Consider the following 22,580-nt stretch of genomic DNA (forward strand, 5'->3'; position numbering starts at 1 on the left):
CTACAGTCCCCATTGCTCCCTGCCTGTTTCACCGCTTTATTGCCTCCTGCTCCCTGAATGAACATGAATTTTCAACCTCTGGTTGAAAGATTTGTTCCTACTAAGAAGCTGTGCGTTTTTATGCTAAGGACTTGATCTTTTTCTCTTATATCCCAGGAAAGGAGAGCTACACCAGAACAACAGTTGAAAACCGAAAAGGTAGAGAGGGAAGAAGGACAAAGACAAATGGTAATAGTAGGGAGGGGGAAAATGGGGCAGTGCTGTTCAATGGGTGTGATGTTTCAGTTAGGCAAGATGATTAAATTCATGATTAAGTTCTGCTGCACAGCGTTGTGCCTGTAGTTAACGATAGCATATTGTACGCCTGACACGTTGTTGAGAGGCTAGATCTCATGTTAAGTGATCTTACTAAAATATTTAAAAAAAGCAAAAGATAACATATAAAAGTCAGGAAAATAATGATATAAGGAAATACAATAGAAATCAAATACATTTACTTCTATGAGAATTTCTATAAAGGAAAAGGAAAAATAAAGTATAATGATACAGGGCAAAGAGAATTAATGAATTAAAGAAAAACTCTTAATTGTAAAACACACACACACACACACACACACACACACACACACAGTACAATTAGGATATGCTATAAAGGGTTCCCAAGTCTAACATATTTAACTAAGTCAGGAAAAAATATAGGTACTTGTAATATCAAACTTGGCAAAATTGAATCCAATGTTTTAAAGGTAAAAATTAAGGTACTTTAAAATAGTTTAAAACTGTACTTCTACTTTGTGTACATTTGACTTGTTCTAACAAGAATTAAATTACCTTTGTAATTTAAAAAAGCAGAAAAAAAGGTAATGGTCTTCCCTCCCTCTTTCTGATTCTATTTCTTTGGAATAGCCATTGTTGAACTGATTGCAAATCCATTCACTTTTTAAAATTGTAGTAATTTTTGAGGGTAATCTTCATGTAGGAACAGTCCAACTATTTGTAATATTCTTTAATCATAACAAAAGAACACTAAAACTCAGGCAGCAAGAGACCCTCATTATAAGTGCAAAGAATAGCAATGGGAAGAAGGGAACATTCCCGAGCAGGTTGCTTCACAACAGGATAGGTGTAAGTTAAAGTGGTAGTAGCATCAGTGGCATCCCAGTGCTTCCATGAGTTTAAATTGTGTTGACCCCCCCCCAAAAGTAAGTCAATAAAAAATTAATTTGGAGGATCCATGTGGGTACATTAGCGTTTTTGTTTTTGTTTTGTTTTGTCTTAATAAAATTTAAATGTATCTCCTCTTCTGGTATTTCTTATGGGTTCACAGGATGGCTGCAGATATCCCCAGTGGGAGTAAGTAATTGGGAGTACCTCGTGAAGTTCTGAAAACATAAAATTACTTGGGATTTTTTTTTAAATCTGTAGGAGACTTGAGGAAACAAGCAGTGTGTAAGATATAAACAGGACACACTGAACAGTGATTTCACAGGAGTGGGGGAAAAAAAACCCCAGTCACAAAAAGTTAGAATCAGAGTAATCTGAGGCATTCACAATACTTTGAATATCCTGTCCGTATTCAGGGCTAGTGATTATATTTCTAAAGAAACTTACAAAACCAGATGTCTGGTTGGCAATTCATTCTGACGAATCTCCAAATGTTAAGCAATGAGAAAAATCTGACAGTTGTCAAAAGCAGCTAGTTATTATGAGGGAGACGGAATTTTTTTCACTGTTGCAAGTATAGAACTGTTACAGGGAAGCATTGCATCGTGATGTCATGTTTATAAAGAAGGTTTCAGAGCATATGGTGAAGCCCCCAATTTTTAAAAGTGACAGTTAATTTTCCTGGATGTTGGAAGGTGTTTTAATACCTCTATTACACGTATATGGTTTTATTATCACCCATCAAAATGTCTTGATATTTCTTAATTTAAAAAAATTGATTTTATGAGAATTACATTGTCAAGAATTTACATTGCCAAGAATGACATTGCCAAGAATGACAGTGATATGGCTTGTAATAGCGGTTCTGAAGTCTGTGTGCATCAGAATAATTTGGAGAAACTTGTTAAATACATAGTTGCTTGGGTCCCTCCCCACTTCTAAAGATTCTGATTTAGGAAGTCTGGGGTGGAGTTCAGGCCTCTGTATTTTCAACAAGGGCCATTCTGAGCCAAAGTCAGGTCTGGAAAGCATTGGTTTGGGTAGCCCCTGATTTAGCTCAAAGAATTTTCTAGTGCCCTTTCTTTAGTTGTGCTCTTCACCACTAGTAGGTCCTTGTACCGCCACGCACACTCCAGGAAATGTCTCCTTTATTTGCTCTGTCCTTGCCCCTCTTGAGTCTCTGCTTCTGTTCTGTCCCTGTCTTTTTGGCCTAGATGCACTGTTTACCAACAGAAGCTGGGAGCTTCTAAAATGGACTGAGATTGTCAGTTGATATAAACTGAGAAAAAATGACAGGCTATTCTGCTGAATGATATTGGGAAGAAAGGGTGTGATAGAAGCCAGATGATATTATTTTATTCTCTGTCCAGTATCTTTGCACTTCTGAGTGCTTTTCCTGTCATTAAATTGAATCTTATGCAGAATCACACCCCATAAAGCAGATGGATGTGGAGCGGCTCTGGCTGGCAGCCCTGCCCATTTGGCCTACCTCTGACTCAGACACTGTGCGTAGGCCCCTCTCATGAACCTGAAAACTGCTGTGACCTTTAATCTTAAGTGTCCCATCTATAAGCAATATGCACATTGTGGTGGCTTTTTCATGTTTAAATTGTCTCATGTAACTGATATGTTCTCAAAGCAGAATTGGTCTTTAATTAAAATGATTCACGTGTCATCTAAAGTGTTTTTCATCATAAACCTATCACCAGTTTTTATAGTGAAATTCAATTATAAAGTAAGATGAGGTGTTAAGTTTCATTTTTGGGGAGAAGAAGATATTCATTCGATATTTATTAAGCACTTTCTAGATATGATATGATTCAGTTTTAAAAGTAGAGTGTGCCCCCTTATAAAATCGCATCATCTGCGAATTAGAATGCCAGATAGTCTCATCAAATATTGCTTCTTCAGAACTTCCTTAGCTTTTTAAAGAACTGGGTACCTTTAACATGGATGGGTTTAATATTCAGATGATAATTTCAGAGCCATCAGGGTTTCATTGCTGGGGAAGGAAGTCAATTTTATTGTCAATTGAAGGCTCCCCTGGGAGGGAGCAATAGTGGCGGAAGTAATACAGTCTAGAATGTGGACTCTTCAGCAGGTTGCAGTTTGCTTAAAAAATAAATTATCTCTGATTAATGCAATTTCTTTTGAGCACCTGCTCAATGTAAGGTATTGTGGGAGGGCTGGGTGTGCGTGGCATTGTGGCTTCAGCCCGAAAGGAACTTGTAGTCTAGTTGGAAATCAATGGAAATCACAATGAGCTCAAACAAAAGGGTCAGAGCCTACCTACTACAGTATGTATAATACGATTGAAGAAGTAGAAATCACCAGGTTACCTAGCAGACCTAGAAAAACCAGCAAGGTTGTTTTGGACATATTTGCAGACCCTCGAAATTTACTCCCTCCAAAATTTTCTAGTGAATGGAGGAACATCAGAGAACTCTAAACTCAATCAAATGTGAGAGGAGTATCTTGTTTCTATGAGAAGATTTTATATTCTCCCTGCCTTTTCAATCCTGTTTTCATATCTTAGATGCTATAAGCAAAGCCTCATTCAGGAACGTAAAAGACGGATTGCATGTTCTGAAAGAGTATAGAATTATGATGCTCAGCTGAAATGGCCGTGATTTCTTTTAGGAGATGGAAAAATTAAATATGTAGGTGGGAAGCATTAGAGTGAAATGCTCTAGGTTACCATTTGCTTACAAAAAAACCAGAAGCCGCCGCAGCAGTCGACACTTCTAATGGTAGATGAAATTGAATGCTCCATACAGCAGGGGACGGAGGACTTCCTGGGGTTGTAAGAGGAAAGTGGTGAAGAGCTCTTTGTGGCAAGAGCGTGGGCTCCGAAGAGAGACCGCATGGGTCTAAATCCTCGCTCACTGCTGCCCGGGAATGGGGACTTCACCTCTTCCTGCTTCATATAGTACCTATCACAGGCATTGTTGGGCAAAGTGCTCGGCATGGTGCTCCTCAGCTGGTCAGTGGTCAATCAGTGCTAGCTATTTTCACCACCACTGGCACCCTTCTCTAGTAAAACTTAAGCCTAACTGTCTTGGATAAGCCCATACTTGAATACCAAAGGCCCCTTTAAACAGTTTAAAGGAGACCTGTGCTCCCATCAGTTGCATGGAGGAGATTGCAGGTATGGGTGCGGTGACCTGTATGGTTTTGACTGTATCTCTGTTAGTATCTACATATTGGTGCTGAGGACACACATTCCGCAGCTGAATTTCATTCAGTTTGGGCAGTAGCATTTTCATTGTTGAGAAGCTTGTATTTATTTGCTCTGGATAACAAAGCAGCTAGGGTTGTCCAAAAATATAGGAATCTCCCAAATTAAAAGTATTCTCCTTTATTCGTATATGGTTGCTTTGGAACTTGCAGTGACCTTCCTGAGAATGAACAGAGCCTGATCCACCTGTCCTTTTTCACTCTTGCTCTCATTTTGCTTTTCTCTTCCTTTCTCCAGCTGAAACACAGAATAACTGGGCTGTGTTCATTGAGCTAATTATCTCACCTGCTTCAGGGCCTTAGAACCCAAAGACCTGTGGGTGATCTGTGATCATGGCAAGTGGGAAGCTTTGGGGACCATAGCTCACATCTGAAATAGTCCCGGTTTGAAAATGTGGGAGGAAAGCCGAGCAACTAGAGAGTACCATGTGGCTGCCTAATCAGAAAATGTTGAAATGGAAAGATGTTGGAATAGAAAATCAAATGTCATTTATTCATAGGCCTACGCTTTCACAAGTACCTTCCTGGAAGCCTAAGCATATTCTTTGTGGTGGTGGCCTTTTAAATACCAATCTGCAGAAGGATTTCTGTTTTTAGCAAAGGCTGATCTCTAAGGCAATTAGAAAATAGTTAAAGTAATAATAATTACTTAGTGAACACTTGCTATGTGCCAGATACTGTGCTCAACACTTTCTTTGCATGCAGTCATTTAGTCAGGACATCTCCCTGAGGTAGGATCTTATCATCCTTTTGTAATTGAGGCAACTGGGGTTTAGAGATAAGTAACTTGTCCAAGGTCACATGTAGTCAGTTGCAGAGAATAGGATATGATCCTGGATCTGTCTGACTGCAAACCTTGTGCTCTTAGCCACTTTTCTATGCTTTTTCATGTATGTTTCATGGAGTAAAGTTTATACTGAAAAGATACTTTACCTTGCTGTTAAATCAGACATAGCCTAGAGAAAATTAGATATAGACTCAGATTAAATTCAAATTCAATGCATCAGTGTCCCTTATTCCCTCATTTTTTCACTTAACAATCTTACTTTTTTTGGCAGGGGGAGAGACTCTTCTTTTTTTTGAAACTTAACAATATACCAGGGACACCTGACACGACCAATACATTTGTGTTTGTCTTTTAATGGTTGCATGACATGGTTTGGATACATCATGATTTATTCTATCATTCTTTTGTTGGATTGGATACACTGTAGCTTATTAAGTTGGGTTTTTTTTTTTTTTTTTATTGATCGTCATTCATGTTTTCCCTGGTTGTGGGCTTCTTCCCCCCCCTCAGTTAGGTACATTTTTCATTTGAAATTTGCTGTTCTCTGCATTGCAAAATGCTCTGTGATAACAATTGGGTAGTGGTGATGTTTGGACATTCAAGAGACATGGCTTAGTGATGAGCCCGTAAGTGGTAGAGTCGGTTAGACGTTGGTCCAAGTCTTGACCTTACCACCCACCTGCTGTGTGACCTGGCATAAGCCATCCAACCCTTCTATCTCAATTGCTTCCTGTGAAAAATGGAAAAAATAGTGTTGCTTTCAAGGAATAACCCAGAGAACTAACAGAATAACTGTGTGCAGTGGGCTTAGCACAGAGCTGGGCATGGAACAGAGGCTCTACAACATCAGCAACCCTATTGGCGGGACCCAGCAAAAACATCCTCTGATTAGAACTAGGACATGAGTTCTCTGAGGCCAGGACCGTGTCATTTATCTTTGGGGCTGGTTTGTAATAGAAACTCAATAAATATTTGTCGATCAAAGAGGTTTGAAAATGTACTACTGTTCTGGGCAATATTTGCCTGTTCTTTCCTATATCTTTATTCTAACAAATTTCTGGATGATATTCAAGAGTGTCTGGGATGGAGAAACTCTAGGGGTTTAAATAATTTTGCCAAAGAGATGTTTTTCACATGGAAAGAAGATTGGGTGAAATTTATAGAGATCTTGCCTCATAATTTTCATTTGCCCAAACCATGTGTTTATGACTTCAGTGTCTGGGCTCACAAGCATGAAGCCATATTGCTGTTAAAATGATGATATGATGATAGAGAACATTTACTGAGGACTTATTTATATGCCAGAAAAATGTGCCCAGCATGCTGTACCAACTATCCCCTAATCATCATAGCAATCCCATGAGGAACATACCCTCATTATCCCTCTCTTATATTTGGGGAAACTGGGACTCTTTGATATACCAAATTTATTTGTGTTGCTGGGACCAGGACTCTAATCCAGCTCTGCCCATGCTAATTTCATGCCATGGTGTTATAATTATGTATTATTGGGCCCAATTTTTATGGAAATTTATAATTATAAAGATATGGGAACCTTTACTATAAGACTTATAAGAGTGGGGCGCCTGGGTAGCTTAGTGGGTTAAAGCCTCTGCCTTCAGCTCAGGTCATGATCCCAGGAGTCTTGGGATGGAACCCCATTTCGGGCTCTCTGCCCAGCAGGGAGCCTGCTTCCTCCTCTCTCTCTCTCTCTGTCTGCCTGCCTCTCTGTCTAGTTGTGATCTCTGTCAAATAAATAAATAAAATCTTAAAAAAAATGACTTATAAGAGTTAAGGAGGCATACACAGAAGGCAAAAAGAAGAGAGTATAGCTCAAAACTACTCATTAGTTTTGGTGCGCCTGGGTGGCTCAATTGGTTAAGCAACTGCCTTTGGCTCAGGTCATGGTCCTGGAGTACTGGGATCGAGTTCTGCATCAGACTCCCCGCTCCATGGGGAGTCTGCTTCTCCCTCTGACCTTCTTCCCTCTCATGTTCTCTCTCACTGTCTCTCTCAAATAAATAAATAAAAATCTTAAAAAAAAAACTACTTTAGTTTTAATCCTTCTTCTTTATGTTGATATTTGGATAATTTAATTAAGTATATGATGAAAAAGAATATTTAAGAGATGGCTCTGGCTACTTTGTTTAGACCAAAGTTGAGGTGGTAAAGGCTAGAATCCAGGAAAACAGCTGTTGTAGTCTTTAGGCATGAGGTCAGGAAATCTGGGATGGGAGGGGTGGCCATGGTAATAGAGACAAATCAGCAAATGTGATAACCAGTGTAGCAGAACATAGAATGGGTAGTAGTTAGACCTTTCTCCAGGAGTAGATTGTGGAGAGTAGGGAACATGGCTCATCATCATTCAGAATGTCATCTTTCCCTGGAGATTGAAAAGATAACCTCAAACATTCCCCAGTTCCCTTTCCAAAGCTTTAGGGAACATTCACAGGTGGTAGTTCCCAACCTCTGGGAGTGATATCTCCCATTTATGTTGTCCTAGCTGGGGAAGCTCTCTTAACTGGGTCCATGGTTATGTGGTGATCCAAAGACCATATCTATGAGGAGATGGCTGGAGAGTACCTCAGACAGGGATTCTCAGGAGCAGTGTCTTAGCTGAGTCATCATATTTCAGTTCTGATCTTTAGTTCTGTGAGTATTTTCAGGTGATCCAGTTCAGCCTCTGCCTCAGGAAAACTAAACTAGAAGAACAATATAGAGGTTATGGTTCTAACTCTTTGCCACTCTTAACTGTGTGGCCTTGGGTAACCTACTTCATCTACCTCAGCTTCAGTTTCCCCAGATTAGCATGGGATTTTCCTTTTAAGATACAATGCTGATTAAATGTGTGTAAAGCACTTGAGTAGGTGCTGGGACCATAGCAAGTAATCAATAAATATTATAAGCTGATATTATCATGATTGATCTATAGATCAGAATTAACTTCTCTGTATCCTTTTTGTAGGGATGTCAAATCTCAAGTCCCTATATCAAGGGCTCTCTGTGCTCCCCTTGTCCCCTCTTCCCTCTCCCTCCCACCCCCATTCTCTTAATGAAGTTACTGGGAAACTGAACTGTTCTTCAAAGGTAGCTTAGTGAGCATGGAATCAACAATCATAGGAGGTTATTTAGGCACGTAATCCTGAAGCTCTAGGAAAGTGACAAAATAGCCATGCCTCACAATGGCAGTTACCTTTCTGGTGACAGAAACCATTTAGTCCCTCAGCTCTAGCATCTCATTCCCTTAGAGACTGCTGGGTCTCCTCTCACCCACCTGCATAAGCCAAGGTCACACATTTTGCCCCTCTGAACACCATGTTTCTCTAATGCTCATCTCTGGCAGTTGACATATTCTTTCTCTTAATGTATTAGAATCACTCATTAAGCCAAAGTTAGCATTGCCCTTCCCGTGGCCTGGGAAGTGCTCTTTTTCTATCTTTATCTTTTGTTCCCAAGTGGTATACCATTGCAATACAATTGTTACTTTGTACAGCATACAAAAACCTTGGACCTGGAAGGAGCCAGAAAGATTTCCTCTGTCCCTCATTTTACAGATGAGGAAACTTACTTAAGTAATAGTCTGAATTCTAATACAACAAGCAAAGGATGTCAGGAGGGAGCTGAGCTTGCTCTAGGCAGCTGCAACAGCATAATAGTAGTAACTTCAATTTTTCTTCATACTGTGCTGAATTCATTTGTTATAATGAACCTATCTATCTCTATATATTATAGTCATCAAATTATCTTCAGTAACTAGGTAGGTGTTATTAGTTTAAACCTTTAAGATCCATGAAAATACTTTGGTTCACCAAGCACGTGTGCCATATGCACTTAAGGACATTCTTCGCTGAATGGTAATTGTAGTAACTGCTGCCCTACTCTTGTAATATCTTCTATAAAAATAATAATTTGTGCTTCAAATGTCTCTTTCTGTGAGTTGCTCAAAGTACTTTGCAGGAATCACTTACTTAAATCCATCCTTCACGATGGTATATGGAATAGCTTAGAATGGAGTGGCTCAGTAGGAGGTGAGGAGAGGCGCCAGGAGTTCTGAGAAGCCAAATCTAAAGCTGGTCTTGTTCAGATATGATCCTATTCATGCAATTAGAACATCAACTTACGTGTTCAAAGCTATTTCATAGTTATTGAATTAATAGATCTTCATTAAACTCTTCTGAAATAATAATGGGAGATATTGTGACATTAAAACAAGATGGAGATATCTTTTTCAGCTTTAAAAACACCAAACTGATTATTGATGAAACTATACCTCGTGACTATTGGCTGTAACTTCAGTGCTTTTCCTACTATATTGTATTACCTAGAGATGTGTTTTCCTTGATAACATAGTGATACTTTTAAGGAGTGACCTTTATCCTTCTGGATTACAAAAGATAAATTATCTGTTCCTATCTATGCCTTATATGAAGACTGGTAGCTCTTTCAGGAACATCAAGAAAGCATTTACAGCATCCAAAATCTACAACTCAGTGCCATTTTGCTCCAGGAATAATTATACAAGTGATATTTGACTTTGACAACAGCTTTGAAGAAAAAAAAATCATTTTAGCTAGGGTAAACAATTAAAATTTGATATGGCAGCTTTCAGTGAATCGTGGGGTTTTTTGCACAGTTCAAGATTTTGAGACCACTTGTGACTACATTGGCCTTCTGGGGTTATCAGTGGGCAAGTCATGGTGGTTATGCTGGGTTGTGATATTGATACAATGTCATGCTCTGAGCATGTTATAACATAATAAGCCAGCATTGCTAATCATTTTAAATCAAGACTATTAAATTCAGTTGTAACATTTCATTTTAGTGCCCAAACATTTTATTGTCCATCCACGTTGCTATTTTGCATCCTCCCTATGTTCTTTCTGCCCCTACTGCTCTTCACAGTGGAAGGCTGTGAAAATGTAAATACCCACAAATGGAACTGTATTTCTCTCAGTTCTATATTACAAGGCATATATTTTTATCAAAATTAAAGGAAAATAAGACTGAAAATAACATCCAGAGCATTCTATTTATCATTGGTTCTGTGACTGGCATTCATTGAAATAATTTTAGCGAGTAGGGTTGGAGTTTGGGATTTAGGCAAACCTGGGGCGGGTCCTGGCTCAGCTACTTACTGGTTGCATGACTTGTTCAACTCAGTTTTCTTTTCTATAAAATAAGGAGGATAATACTTGCCTCATAAAATAATTACAAGGACTAAATAAAGTATGTATTAAATCTCAAACTTGGGCCTACTATAGAGTGTTTTTTAATAAATATAAATCTTAGTGTTTCTCAAATTATTGTATATAAAATTATAACTAGCAGTGCTTATGAAAGCTTGATTCTTGTGTTTTCTCCCTTCCCCTGCCAAGGATTTTGATGCAGTGGACCTGATTAGGGACCAGGAATCTGGAGTTTCACAGGTAGATGGTCTGAGGATCATATTTAGAAAAATCACGCTTGAGGTTCTAGGCAAATGGCCTATATAATGAGTTCTTCCAACTTTTCTGGGCTATGGTCAACTTCCCTCAATTTTTCAGAAAAAGAAATTATGACTTTCAGGGGTCACTTCACCACCTGCAAATAGCGAGTAATGGAAAATTGGATGTAGTAGAATTCATTTATTCATTCACCATGTGTTATCAGGCACCTTCAATACAGCAAGAACCTCTCCTTGCTGCAGGGACTACAATGGCAGACAAAGTAGGCATGGAGGCAGAGCACTAGGTCACCACTTCTCTCTCCTAAGAGCCTGGAGCTCTATTTCCCAGGACATTTCTTCCTCAGTATCAAGATGACTCTATCACGTAGGTCTATAGATCCTTCCAGGTCCCCGCTGCCAGGATTCTTGCCTTTGCTCCAGAAAAGATGTTGGGTCTTGGAGGAAGTTGTCTCAGAGGAAGTAGAGCCTGAAGTTTCTGCTTTGTTGGGACCAGACCCTAAATTCCTGGCTAAGATCAAATTTACTGTTATCAGATGTGGAGCACAGTCTCCTGGATCGCAGAGGTGGCCTCCCACCTATAAAGACAAGGCACTCTGATGCCTAGAGGAGGAGAGTTGATTGCTCGTAGGGCCTTGTCTAACCACTAGCTAGTCGAGGTTTTCATCTCCAATTCTCATTTCCCTGCTCTGTCTAGATATTAGTCACCCATCTGAACTTCCTGCTGCCATTCTCCCTGTGAGCATTCCAGCCACTACCTCTGCTCCCTTCCGTCCCACTGTGGGCAGAAACAATCTGGAATGTTGAGAAAATCTGACCTCTCCAGCCATGTGTTAGATTCTGTGGCCATCTATTATCTTAGGCTCAGCTGCTCTGTAAGATCAGTCACAAATGGCCCAGGGAAGCAACGTCTTTGGGTTATATTCCATGGAGAGCCATGCTCAAGTCTCTATGAAGGGCAACATGGTGAATGGTGAGAGAACTGGGCTGACAGCCAGCAATGGAAGCCAAAGCACTTCTGCACCAGCCAGCTCCCCAACCTTGGCCAAGGACCACATCTTTCTAGAGAATTCCAGATCTCCTTCCAGCCCAGAATGCCTGTGGGGCTACGCAGCTGCACCCCAGCAGACTCTAAGTCAAGGGTGGATGATGGTCTGGTGAGTCCAAAGAAAAGACCAGAGACAGCAACCGAAAGAGGTTTATTGGGGGAACTTACATACAGGGAATCTAGGAGCAGCTGAATGGACAAAACATCTGCTACTGGGATCTATGTGCAACAAGCTTTTACGTGTGGCAATTTAGCCTAACAACGGTCTGTAGCCTCTCCCCTCCTTACCCGGCCCAGTTCCAAGGAGACCAAGACATGTCATCCTGGCATTCTTCAAAGGACATGTTCTGTATTGGCCATTCCTGGAGCCCCTGACCTTGAACACTGAACCGCACATTCTTCTACATGATCTATTTGATGAGAGTATGGAGGGAGGACAGTACCTATACATTCTCATAATAGTAACTAACAGGGGCATTCAGGGTATGCTGCACAAACTAGCTATCCCGTGCATACCAGATGGGGGCAGCAGCAGAAAAGTATCTGTGTTAAGATCTCTTTCCTGTATCCTGACCTCTTTGACTTAGGTCCCTGCCCCCTTTATCCCCAGTTACCTTCTTCAGATTATGGATCCTCAAGGCCTGACACTTAGTCATGCACCTTGCTTGATGGACCTGTGGAACTATCCATCTTCTCTTTCCAGGTCATAGTGACCTCTCTGGACTTGGTCCCTCGTCTTCAGTTAGGATCTTGCTAAGTCACCTGCTCTGTTCCCTGCCTTCTCACCCTGTCGGAGCTCTGTCCTGCTGCTGTTCAATGTCGGAAGAGGCAGAACTGCATTCCTCACCATATCTTCCTCTCTCTGCCCTCTTTCCTTCTCTACCAGAGAAGAGCAGCTACATTCCTCTTACTGTACTTTTACCACTTTCCTTCGGGGCTCAACTGAAAATAAGATCAAGTTTCTGAAAGGAAAATATGTCTGTACCAAGGCTGAGTATGAATCTGATCTTCATGATTCTCAGATTAAAAAAACCACACATATTTTCTGAAGTAGACTGTTAACCTTAATTGTCACCCCTGTAAAACTGCTATGGTCAGAGCCCCAAGAAATGGCTTTGTTCTGACTATGTGTGATATGCAAATGAAATGAATTCATGGCAACGGAGACCCTGGCTTTAAAATCAACTCTTTGTGAATCGAAAGCAGCCAATATTCTGTAAATCCTCCCTAGATAGAGTTTCTTACAGAAATACTGGCAGTCTCTGTAATGACGCTGACTGCTTTGATATGAGGATGTAGTCGATATCTCATGAAAAAAGATTTCAACTTTCTACCTTCTGCAGTAGAGAGAGGAGAGGAAGAAGTATGCAGTGTTCTTATGTCCATCTGACTCAGCCACCAGAATGCTTTATAATTTTTTAATTGATTTGTCTGGAGGGTCCATTCCCTGGAGAGCTCACAGATCTTCATTTCTGTAGGGAAGAAAACTGTATAGTCCTGTCCCCACAATGGTTTGAAATTCCATTATTGATGTGATAAGCCCTTTGTTCCTCATTTTGATACAGATAAGATATTGAGCTGAAGAAAATGCGCGAAATATATCTTTGTCCACTAATAAACCGAGAAGTGGTAGTGGTGGTGCTGTTTGTTAATTCAAAATTTGTTTTGCTTTGCCAGATGAATTTGTTGCTCATTTCACTCAGGCCACAGAAAGCTCTACGTCAGTGACACCCAGAAATGGAGGCGGGGTTTTCAGGGAGTGGCCAGTATTTGTCTTGATGGTGCTTACTGCAGATTTAAGAGAGAGAGAAAGCAAAAGGCATACACAGCACTGGGGGTCCAGGGCCAAGAAGGACAGTGACTGTTGCTCTGAGTGGGGCCCAAGGCAGCCAGCCCTTCCCTGCAGCTCCGCACCCAACAAGTCAAGTTATGCGCAAGTAATCGTGATTTGAAGAGAAAAAGAAATTGGGTCCCCAGTCTCCAAGCTGAGGTACTTACGCACTAAACTCTAAGAGGCATTTCATTTTTAACTACCTTTGCGTCTCCTGTAGTTTGACAACAACCCATATCAAGAAAACACTTCAGGAAGAAAAGTAGAGCTGTTGGAAATTAAGGGCAGTGTCTAACATTCGAATGAATCCAACCTTCTCTCCTCTTGTCTTGATTGCTATTGTTTTTCTTTATTCAGCTCAAGGTGGTGTGCCCATTTTTCCAGGCCCAACGGAGGGCTCCTTTTTCATACCCTTGTGCCTCAAGGGGCCACCCAGGTTACTCTGTCACCAATACCACACATATTTGGGCACTTGATGGTGCTGTGTAGTGCTGTCTCGTGTTTAATTGCTTCATGGGATTTACTGGTATCGTTATAGAAAGAGTGTATTTCCCTAAAGGAAGGAAATTTGACTTTGTTTGGGTCTCAGGCTCTAAGCTGTGGTCAGCTGTGGAGAAGTTGGGAATGAAATTCTCAGCCCATTTCCCACTAAGGATAGGCCTCTGTGGTGGACACTGTGGGTCATGACCCCATTCCTGGCTTTATTGCCTTGTTGCTTTTCCTCCCTCCGCTTTCTTCCTGTTGCCTGTCTCTTCTAAGCCTCTTTCAATCCTTGTAGGGATTAGGCAGTATAAATAACCTTCTATATGTGAAGCCAAGGGTCCTCAACACAGAAGCTTTTAGCTTCCAGTCAGGTAATAAAATGACTCAGCCCAGGAAAGAGGGCATGACCTGTCTTTGCACACCTCCAGGCACTGGTAGCCACACTAGAATGAGAGCCTGTGGTTGCCAAATTTTTAGATTTTTTTTTTTAAGACAAGTCAAATCTGGTCTTAAGTAAATCCCATGATTTTTAAACATAGTCAGCAAGTGTGTGTGTGTGTGTGTGTGTGTGTGTGTGTGTACACACACGTATGTATATTTCCTCATACCTCCTCATCCCCACCCCCACCCCCAAATATTTGGTTGCCATACACAGCCTGTGCACCACTGGTTTGCACTGTCTGCTTTAAAGTTTTATTTGGTAGCTGCCCAGTTATAATGGGATTGACTATCCTACCGTGGCTCTCTTAGTATAAGGCCATGCATATTTGGTCACTTGCCAAGTGCTGTTTGCTGATCAGCAAAAGTGGTTGAGGGATTCAGAAAGGAATAGGAAGAAGAAAAACTAGTTCCTTAATTCTGTATAGATCTGGGTGGTGTCGTATCCACTATGAATACACTGTTCAAAATCCAGGACCTTACTAATGAGCTCTGTCTTCTCTCCCAGATTAATTGCTTCAGAGCCTTGTGATTTAGTGGGGAATCTAAATGTATGTGTGCCTGAAACCCAGGAAGGCCCAGTTCTTTTCTTTTGTCCATTTAAAGGCATCAAGTCGAAAGTCAGAGCCCTGCTCCCAATGTCAGACTGACTCTGAGGTTTTATCTCCAGATGAGGGATTCAGGAACATTTACATTGGTGCTCCCCAAATGCTGGTTCCTGAGAAAAATTTCTCTGACCTACATCTCATGCTGTGAGAGAAAAACAAGTATTTCATCAAGTTGAAATTATTAAACTTCTTTTGTGATGATGTACCTAGTGTTTCCTGGGCGTTTGTCAGAATATTCAGCAGAAGAGGTCTTTTTAGAAAGAGTTCATTTGCTTGATGAAATAAAAAGTAGGCAGCCTTATAATGGTTCCTCCCATCTCTCTATATTATTTCTTTATTTCTAGATTTTATCAGTCTGGTCTGCAAAGTCAAGTCTGTGAGGAGACTTGAGCCACACCCTCAGTTGATGAAAGGTGCAGGATGGGAATGACCGAGATCCCCAGGGGCTGGAGGAGGAGGAGGGATATTGGTCAACTTTGCAAGAGGCACATGTCCTCATTCAGCACATACTTGAAAGAGATTTATCCAAAAGCTGTTGCAAGCAGCTCAGGGTTTGGGGTTTTTTGGGGCGGGGGGAGCGGGGGTAGTTTGAGAAGTGGATTTGACCTTTTCTAGTCTTTGAAAGAGGATGTATTACTCTTGAGAAACAAAAGATCTGGAATTTAGCAAACAGACCTGGAGATGGCCCCGAGGGATGATGGGCTCAAAGAACATGGATGATATCATGGAACTTTGACCTATTTCATATGAGCATCGCGGAGCCTGCTTTTTGGAACCGGCTGCCTTGTTTGTTTTATAAATTAATCCTCCTATCGATTCCTTCCTTGATGGCTGTGGAAAAGAAGTCTCCCTCCTGTTTGAAGGCTACTGCTAATAAAGGACCAGCCTGCTTATCACATGAAAGCCTCCCTAACCCTCGTTGATTTGGCAAGTGACTTGCTTGCTGAGAATTTTCCGGGCTGCCTAGTAGGTGTAAAGTGCTTTGCTGTAACAGTAAAGTTTAGAAGACAGAAAACGAGCTCCATTTTGAAATGACACTTAACTGACAGTTACTTCTTGCAATCAGAAGAACTTAATCTAGGAGATAGAGAAATTTTTCTTGGCGTCCTAATTATTCACAATTATTTACCGCGTACCCCCTGTGTGCTTTGCTCTATTTCAGGCCTGGGGCTATAACAACCACTAAACAAAGCAGATACAAATGCCTGTCTTTTGTGCTGTTACACTCTAGTTAGACAAGCCAAACCCACAGTATAGAAGTACATTACATAGTATGTGAGAAGGGGATGCTTCTGTGTGGAAAATGAAGGTGATCAGGAGTATGGGGAAAGGGATTGCTGTTTCAAACAGGGTAGTCAGAGTAGGTATCCCTGATTGATTAGGTGACATTTGAGTGATGACTTTATTTATATTTTAAAAAGATGAGTCTGGCTGTTTCTATGGGGAAATGACCATGGAGGGGCTGGGCTGAACGCCTGGGGACCCATTAGGAAGCCATGACAATAATCCCAGTGAGAAGCAGGTGGCTTGGAGCAAGGTGGAAGCTGTGCAGGTGGTAAGAAGTGGTCAAATTCCAGGGTGTTTTGCAGGCACAGTTAACATGGGTTTCTGATAGATTTATAAACTTAAACATAGGAAGGGACTTTAGGGATTATTTAACTCCCTTCCAAGGCCAGATATGGAAATAAGTAAGTGAAACCAGCTGCCCAGACGATAGGGGCTTTTAGGAACAGAATGTTATGCTCCGTTGCGTTAAAAGAAATTAAAACATTATGTGAGCCAAACTAAATACATTTGCACAATTGGCCTGTGAACTTCCAAACTGCATCCTCTAATAGTCAAGCCCTTCATTTTACGGATGAGAGATTCAAGGTCATGGGAAGTTCATTGACTTGTCCAAGGTCCTTAGAGGCAAAATCAGGATCAGAGCCTCACGTTTCCCTGTTTGTAGTCCAGTGTTCTTTCATTACATTTGTACTTCAACCATGAATCACTTTTCCATTTAATGTCACTGTGAGTGAGCACCAGCAGAGTTAGAATGCTCTTTTTAATTTCGTTCCAAGGAGGCAACTTGAGGTATTCATTGTACTGTTTCTGTCATCTCTTTAATCAAGTGTTCACTTCTTAAACTTCAAGTCTTTCCTGCCGCAGCCACCCCACAGAACACCCTTGGGACCGATTGACCCAGTCAGAGTGTGTGCCATAGGAATTGCAAATGTCAAGAGGATAAGGAGTAGCACATTACCCTCACTAGCTTGGTGGATACTGCAGTGAAGTGATGGGTAACAGATAGCCCACATAAAACGGGAACAGGAGTCTATACTTTGCTTTGGGCTACTTGATGGATGGATCAATGTTTACATAACAGATAAAAGAGGAAGGCGTGGGGAGAAGAGACCCATTTGAAAAAGTGTTCAGAGGGTTCAGTTACGGTCCTTTCAGTGACAAGATGTTCATTACATTTATAAACCTAAAAAAAAATTATAACTTTTTTTCTATTATAAGAGAAATACATCTTGGTATATGGAATAATTTAATATATTTGATAAAGAGAGTATTGCCAGGAAAAGAATGTTGAGAAAATTAGATATCTGGGGAAACATCAAGTTCTATTTTCATCTCATATCATAGACAGAAATAAAAATCTCAATGGATTAGAATTTAAATGAAAAAAATCGTAAAAAACTCTGAGGAAATTTAGTGAATATTTATTTGAACACTGAATAGAGAAGGACTTTAAGGGTTTAAAAGCAAAGAAAAGGGGCGCCTGGGTGGCTCAGTGGGTTGAGCCTCTGCCTTCGGCTTGGGTCATATCTCGGGGTCCTGGGATCGAGCCCCGCATCGGGCTCTCTGCTCAGTGGGGAGCCTGCTTCTTCCTCTCTCTCTCTCTCTGCCTGCTTGTGAGCTCTCTCTGTCAAATAAACAAATAAAATCTTAAAAAAAAAAATAAATAAAATCAAAGAAAAAATAGGGGAAAAAACCATAATATTTATCACAAAAAAATTAAAACACAACCAGAAAAACACATATTTGACAAAAGGTGAATAACCCTAATGTAAAAAAGCTTATATACATCTTGAGGGGAAAAAACCCAAAACCCAAACATTAATGGATAATGAAGTTGAGAGGAAGCAGTCACAATTCATAAAAGAGGAAACAGAAATGGCAAATAAACTTACAGGAAAAGGTATAACCTTCTAGTAATCAAAGAAAAAGAACTAAACTAGACTGAGACACCATTTTCTATTTGTCAAATTGACAAAGGTTAAATAAAATCTTTAATACTTAAAGCTAACAAGACAGACCCACTTGTACATTCTTGGTAGAAACATTTCCTGATATATTAATCTGGAAAGCAATATACAATATACATTGAGATTTTTAGGATATTAATAATCATCCATTAATCTTAATTTTGAGACTTTATTCAAAAAAGAAAAAGCTAAAATTTGAGCCAAGATTTACATCATAGCCTGATTTACAAATAAGGAACAATTGGAAACTATCTAAATATCCATTCAAGATGTGTAAATAAATTCTGTTAATACTCACTCTTGTGCTTTATATACTGTGGAGGTCTATTGTAAAAATAAAATCTCTTCGGCTATTTCCAAAGCCAGTGGCACCTCACTGCTTTGTTCAGTGGGAACACATTTTATGGCTCAGAAGTGAGAGTCCCATTTATCACAGAAACTTTGGAGCATACATAAAACTAAAAGTGAGAAAAAGACTAGCCATAATTACAACAGCTAAGCCAGACATAGTTAATATTGTAGTATTTTTCCTTTTTAATCTTTGTAAAAGATATTGATGGAGAGAATTTTACTTAGTTGTCGTCTCAGAAAAACTCTGCTTCGATTATGTATGTGGTGCAGTTGTGGGTACATATATATTAGGTATTCTTTAAGCAAGTTTTATCCTAATTCTCCAACTCAGTACTAGGCTCTGAACCTATTCCAACTCATATTCAATTTTTAAAGTTTTTATAAAAATTTTAATTTACCGAGAGCCTTCTAAAAACACACCTGCAATGCAAAGTGAGGTTGGAGGATCCAGCTGTGAAATCTGTCTGTAACTCTTTTAACAACTCAGTGTGCTGGAGCACACATGAGCAGTCTTCACAAGTTTGCCCCCAGCCTCTCCCAGCCTCCAGGAATTTGGTCATTTCACTTTGTTCAACCTTATCTCCGATCAGCCTCCTCTCCCATTACTCATCATTCCACATCAGGAATCCACTAGTAAGCAGTTCAAAAACCTTGAGTAGAACATGAGTTAAAGCTATTTCTGCGGCCCAAACTTATTCAATCAATAAAAGAATGTCAGCAGTTCTATAGTCAGAACCTATTAAATTCTAATATTATTCTGATATTATTTTTAAGATGCTAGCCCCAGTCCTCTCTGTCTGATTTCTAATCTCTGAAGGAAAGAATAAATGCAAACATAGGCGTTTTAAGGGTCTGGGGGTCGAAAGGGGATGCTTTTCCAGAGGGCTCTCTTACTGTTTTCTTGACAAATTCATATGATTTAATGGTTACTGGTGGAGACTTTCACCAACAGTTTGTTACTATGACAGCAGAAGCATTCAAAATTGGGGTATGTCAAACTTCATCTTGTGGTGAATGCAAACCTGGCAGAAGGCCATTGCTTCACTAGGAAATGGAACATTGTCACTCTCGGAGGGGGCAATAAATGGAGCCTAGAGTTCTGCTTTGTACACAGGAGTGAAAGGATGACAATATGGCGTCCCTGTAGACAGAGAGGCCAGCTGCCTATGCTCTATGGAGACGGTGTTATCTAAAATGTGTTTAGCAATTACAGTTTCTCAGCTTGTGATAGATGTTCCTTTAGAAAAGTTCATCGCTTAAATGCATTTAGGGAAAGATTCATTGCGGGGCTTTAATATTCTAAGGTGCATTATGAATCAATAGGAACAGGTTGTAGCATACATTTCCTAAACCTGCATAACCATGAAACCTTTCTTCATGAGAGAGTAGGCTTTCTAAAGCTTACTTTGAGAAATTCTGTATTGGAGCTTTGCCAATGTAGCTGATTTGAATCTTGGTCTACAAACTCAAATGTGCAAGAAATACATTTTATTTTTCAACTACAAACTCAAATATGCAAGAACATTTTATTTTTCAAAATGTTAAATTCTCATTTTAAAGCCCTGTCCCTCTTGGGTGGTGGGAGGTCTAACGTTGACCTTTGTTGGTGCTGTGCCAAAGTTCTGATCATTGCTCATTTGCCTACACTTGGCCAGTTGTCTCTGGTCCCAGACGGTACCTAGGAACCATCCTTGGGTCTTTCCTGGATAATACTGGAGTCTCTACTGCTGGAGATGTGGGTATAGATATTTTCTTTTTGCTTGATGGTTTTCTTAGTGTTTGAGAAAATTACCTCCTCCAGTACTTTTTTCTCTTAAAGATATTTATTTATTTGAGAGAGAAAGCGAGCAAGCAAGAGAGTGCATGAGCAGGGGGAGGGGAAGAGTGGCAGGGAGAGGGACGGAGAGAGAGAATCTCAACAGACTCTGTGCTGAATGTGGAGCTCAACTAGGGGCTTGATCTCATGGTCCCGATATCATGACCTGAGTCAAAACCAAGAGTCAGACACTTAACCAATTGAGCCACCAAGGTGCCCCCAGTTTTTATGTTTTTTTAGACAACAAGGGGATTTACTGACTTCTATATCTAGCTTATTCACTGTTAGTGCAAGCTTTCGGATTGGTTTGATTCAGTAGTTTACCAGTGTCCTTGTGGTACTGGTTTAATTCCTCTGTGTTGTATTGACTAATGAGGTTGATCCTAAGAGCTATTCCTTTTTGGAAGGTGGGGGGGGGGGGGTTTTAGCTAAAGCGATTCCAGGTGTTTTATTTGCATACCACATCTTCCAGAAGGAGAGATAACCATTTGGCTTGGGGTACCTTCTCAGAATTTAAAGAATTCCTCTCCTATCAAATTCCTATTAACTTGTTATTGGCCTTCCTTAGATCTCACAAGTTCATTAAAATTATTTTGAAATATTCTATACATGTAAAACTGTATGTAACATGTAAGATACTTGAGGAATAATATATGTAATACAAACCCATAGAGCTACCATCTAGCGTAAGAGCTCAAATACTACCAGTTCCATTGAAGGCCACTTCTAGTTTTCACTTGTGGTACCTCCCACATTCACTGCCTGAGATAAGGTTTCTTTGTGCTTATTAATATCTTGTTTTTCTATACAATCCCAAACAATATATTATCATTATATGATTTTGAATTTTATAGAAAAGATAACATCTATGCATATCCTTCTACACCTTTTTTTCATTCCACATCGTTTATGGGATTCATCTATGTTGATAGATGTTTTCATTGTGTTATAGCATTTCATTGTGTCATTAAACCACAATTTGTTCATCTGTCTACTCTTGTTGGACCTTTAGTTGGTTCCAGTCTGAGACTTATATGAGTAATGCTGCCAGACATCTCTTGGGCATCCTGGTGCCTACATGGAAGGAGTTCCCACAAGTACATATATATTTGAGAATGACATTGCTAACCGAAATCATGCACTTTTCTTTTCTTTTTTTTAAAGATTTTATTTATTTATTCTACAGACAAAGATCACAAGTAGGCAGAGAGGCAGGCAGAGAGAGAGAAAGAGAGAGAGAGAGAGGAGGAAGCAGGCTCCCCACTGAGCAGAGAGCCAGACAACACGGGGCTCAATCCCAGGACCCTGGGATCATGACCTGAGCCGAAGGCAGAGGCTTTAACCCACTGAGCCACCCAGGTGCCCCTTCTTCTTCTTTTTTTTTTTTTTTTAAACAGAGAAATAGAGCATGGAGGGTGGGTAGGGGCAGAGAGAGAGGGAGAAAGAGTCTTAAGCAGGCTCTGTGCCCAGTGCTGAGCCTGGACATGGGGCTCAATCTCACAACACTGAGATCATACCCTGAACCAAAATCAAGCGTTAGATGCTTAACATACTGAACCACCCAGGTGCCCTGATCATGCATAGTTTTTAATATTACTAGATAATGCAAAGTTATTTTCCAGAATAGGATGAAATTCTTTTCAATACAAGCAGAGTATAAGATATATTGTTGTTCCACCTCTTTCCCAATATTTGATTTTGTCAGGAGTTTAAATAATTGCCAGATTGTAAACTGTGATTCAGTTTACTTTCTTGACACATTAATTAGGTCACAAAGATTTTTATTAATTATTTATTTATATATATTTATATATTATATATATATATTTATATATTATTTATATATTATTATTTATTTATTTCCTCTTCTATGAACTATCCGTTCATGTCTTTTACCCATTTTGCTTTTGGGTTGTTTTTCTTCTCTAAGTTGACTTACAGAAATTCTTATATATTGTGTTTACTAATCCAGTGTTGGTTATTTATGTTACAGTATATTCCAGTTGGCGATTTATATTTTCACTTAAAAAAATAATGTCTTTTCATTAGTTAAAAAAGTTTTAGATGATTAAATCCATCAAACTATTCCATCTGGTTTATAGTTTGATGCCTTATAAAAA

The 22,580-nt window shown here is 39.9% G+C and overlaps 1 protein-coding gene across 2 annotated transcripts in view; it reads left to right on the forward strand.

Moving 5' to 3' along the window:
* The window catches only part of ST6GALNAC3 (ST6 N-acetylgalactosaminide alpha-2,6-sialyltransferase 3), a 526,582-nt gene that overhangs the window by 170,347 nt on the left and 333,655 nt on the right, over positions 1–22,580 (forward strand). Inside the window, exon 2 of one of the 2 annotated variants that reach the window (XM_059375157.1) lies at positions 157–198. The exons of the other annotated variant lie outside the window; for it this stretch is intronic. Within the exon in view, the coding sequence (XP_059231140.1) occupies positions 157–198 (42 nt within the window). The remainder of the gene's footprint in view (positions 1–156; positions 199–22,580) is intronic. 2 annotated transcript variants of the gene reach the window in all.

This window comes from Mustela nigripes, chromosome 14, assembly GCF_022355385.1.
Source record: "Mustela nigripes isolate SB6536 chromosome 14, MUSNIG.SB6536, whole genome shotgun sequence".
NCBI lineage: Eukaryota > Metazoa > Chordata > Mammalia > Carnivora > Mustelidae > Mustela > Mustela nigripes.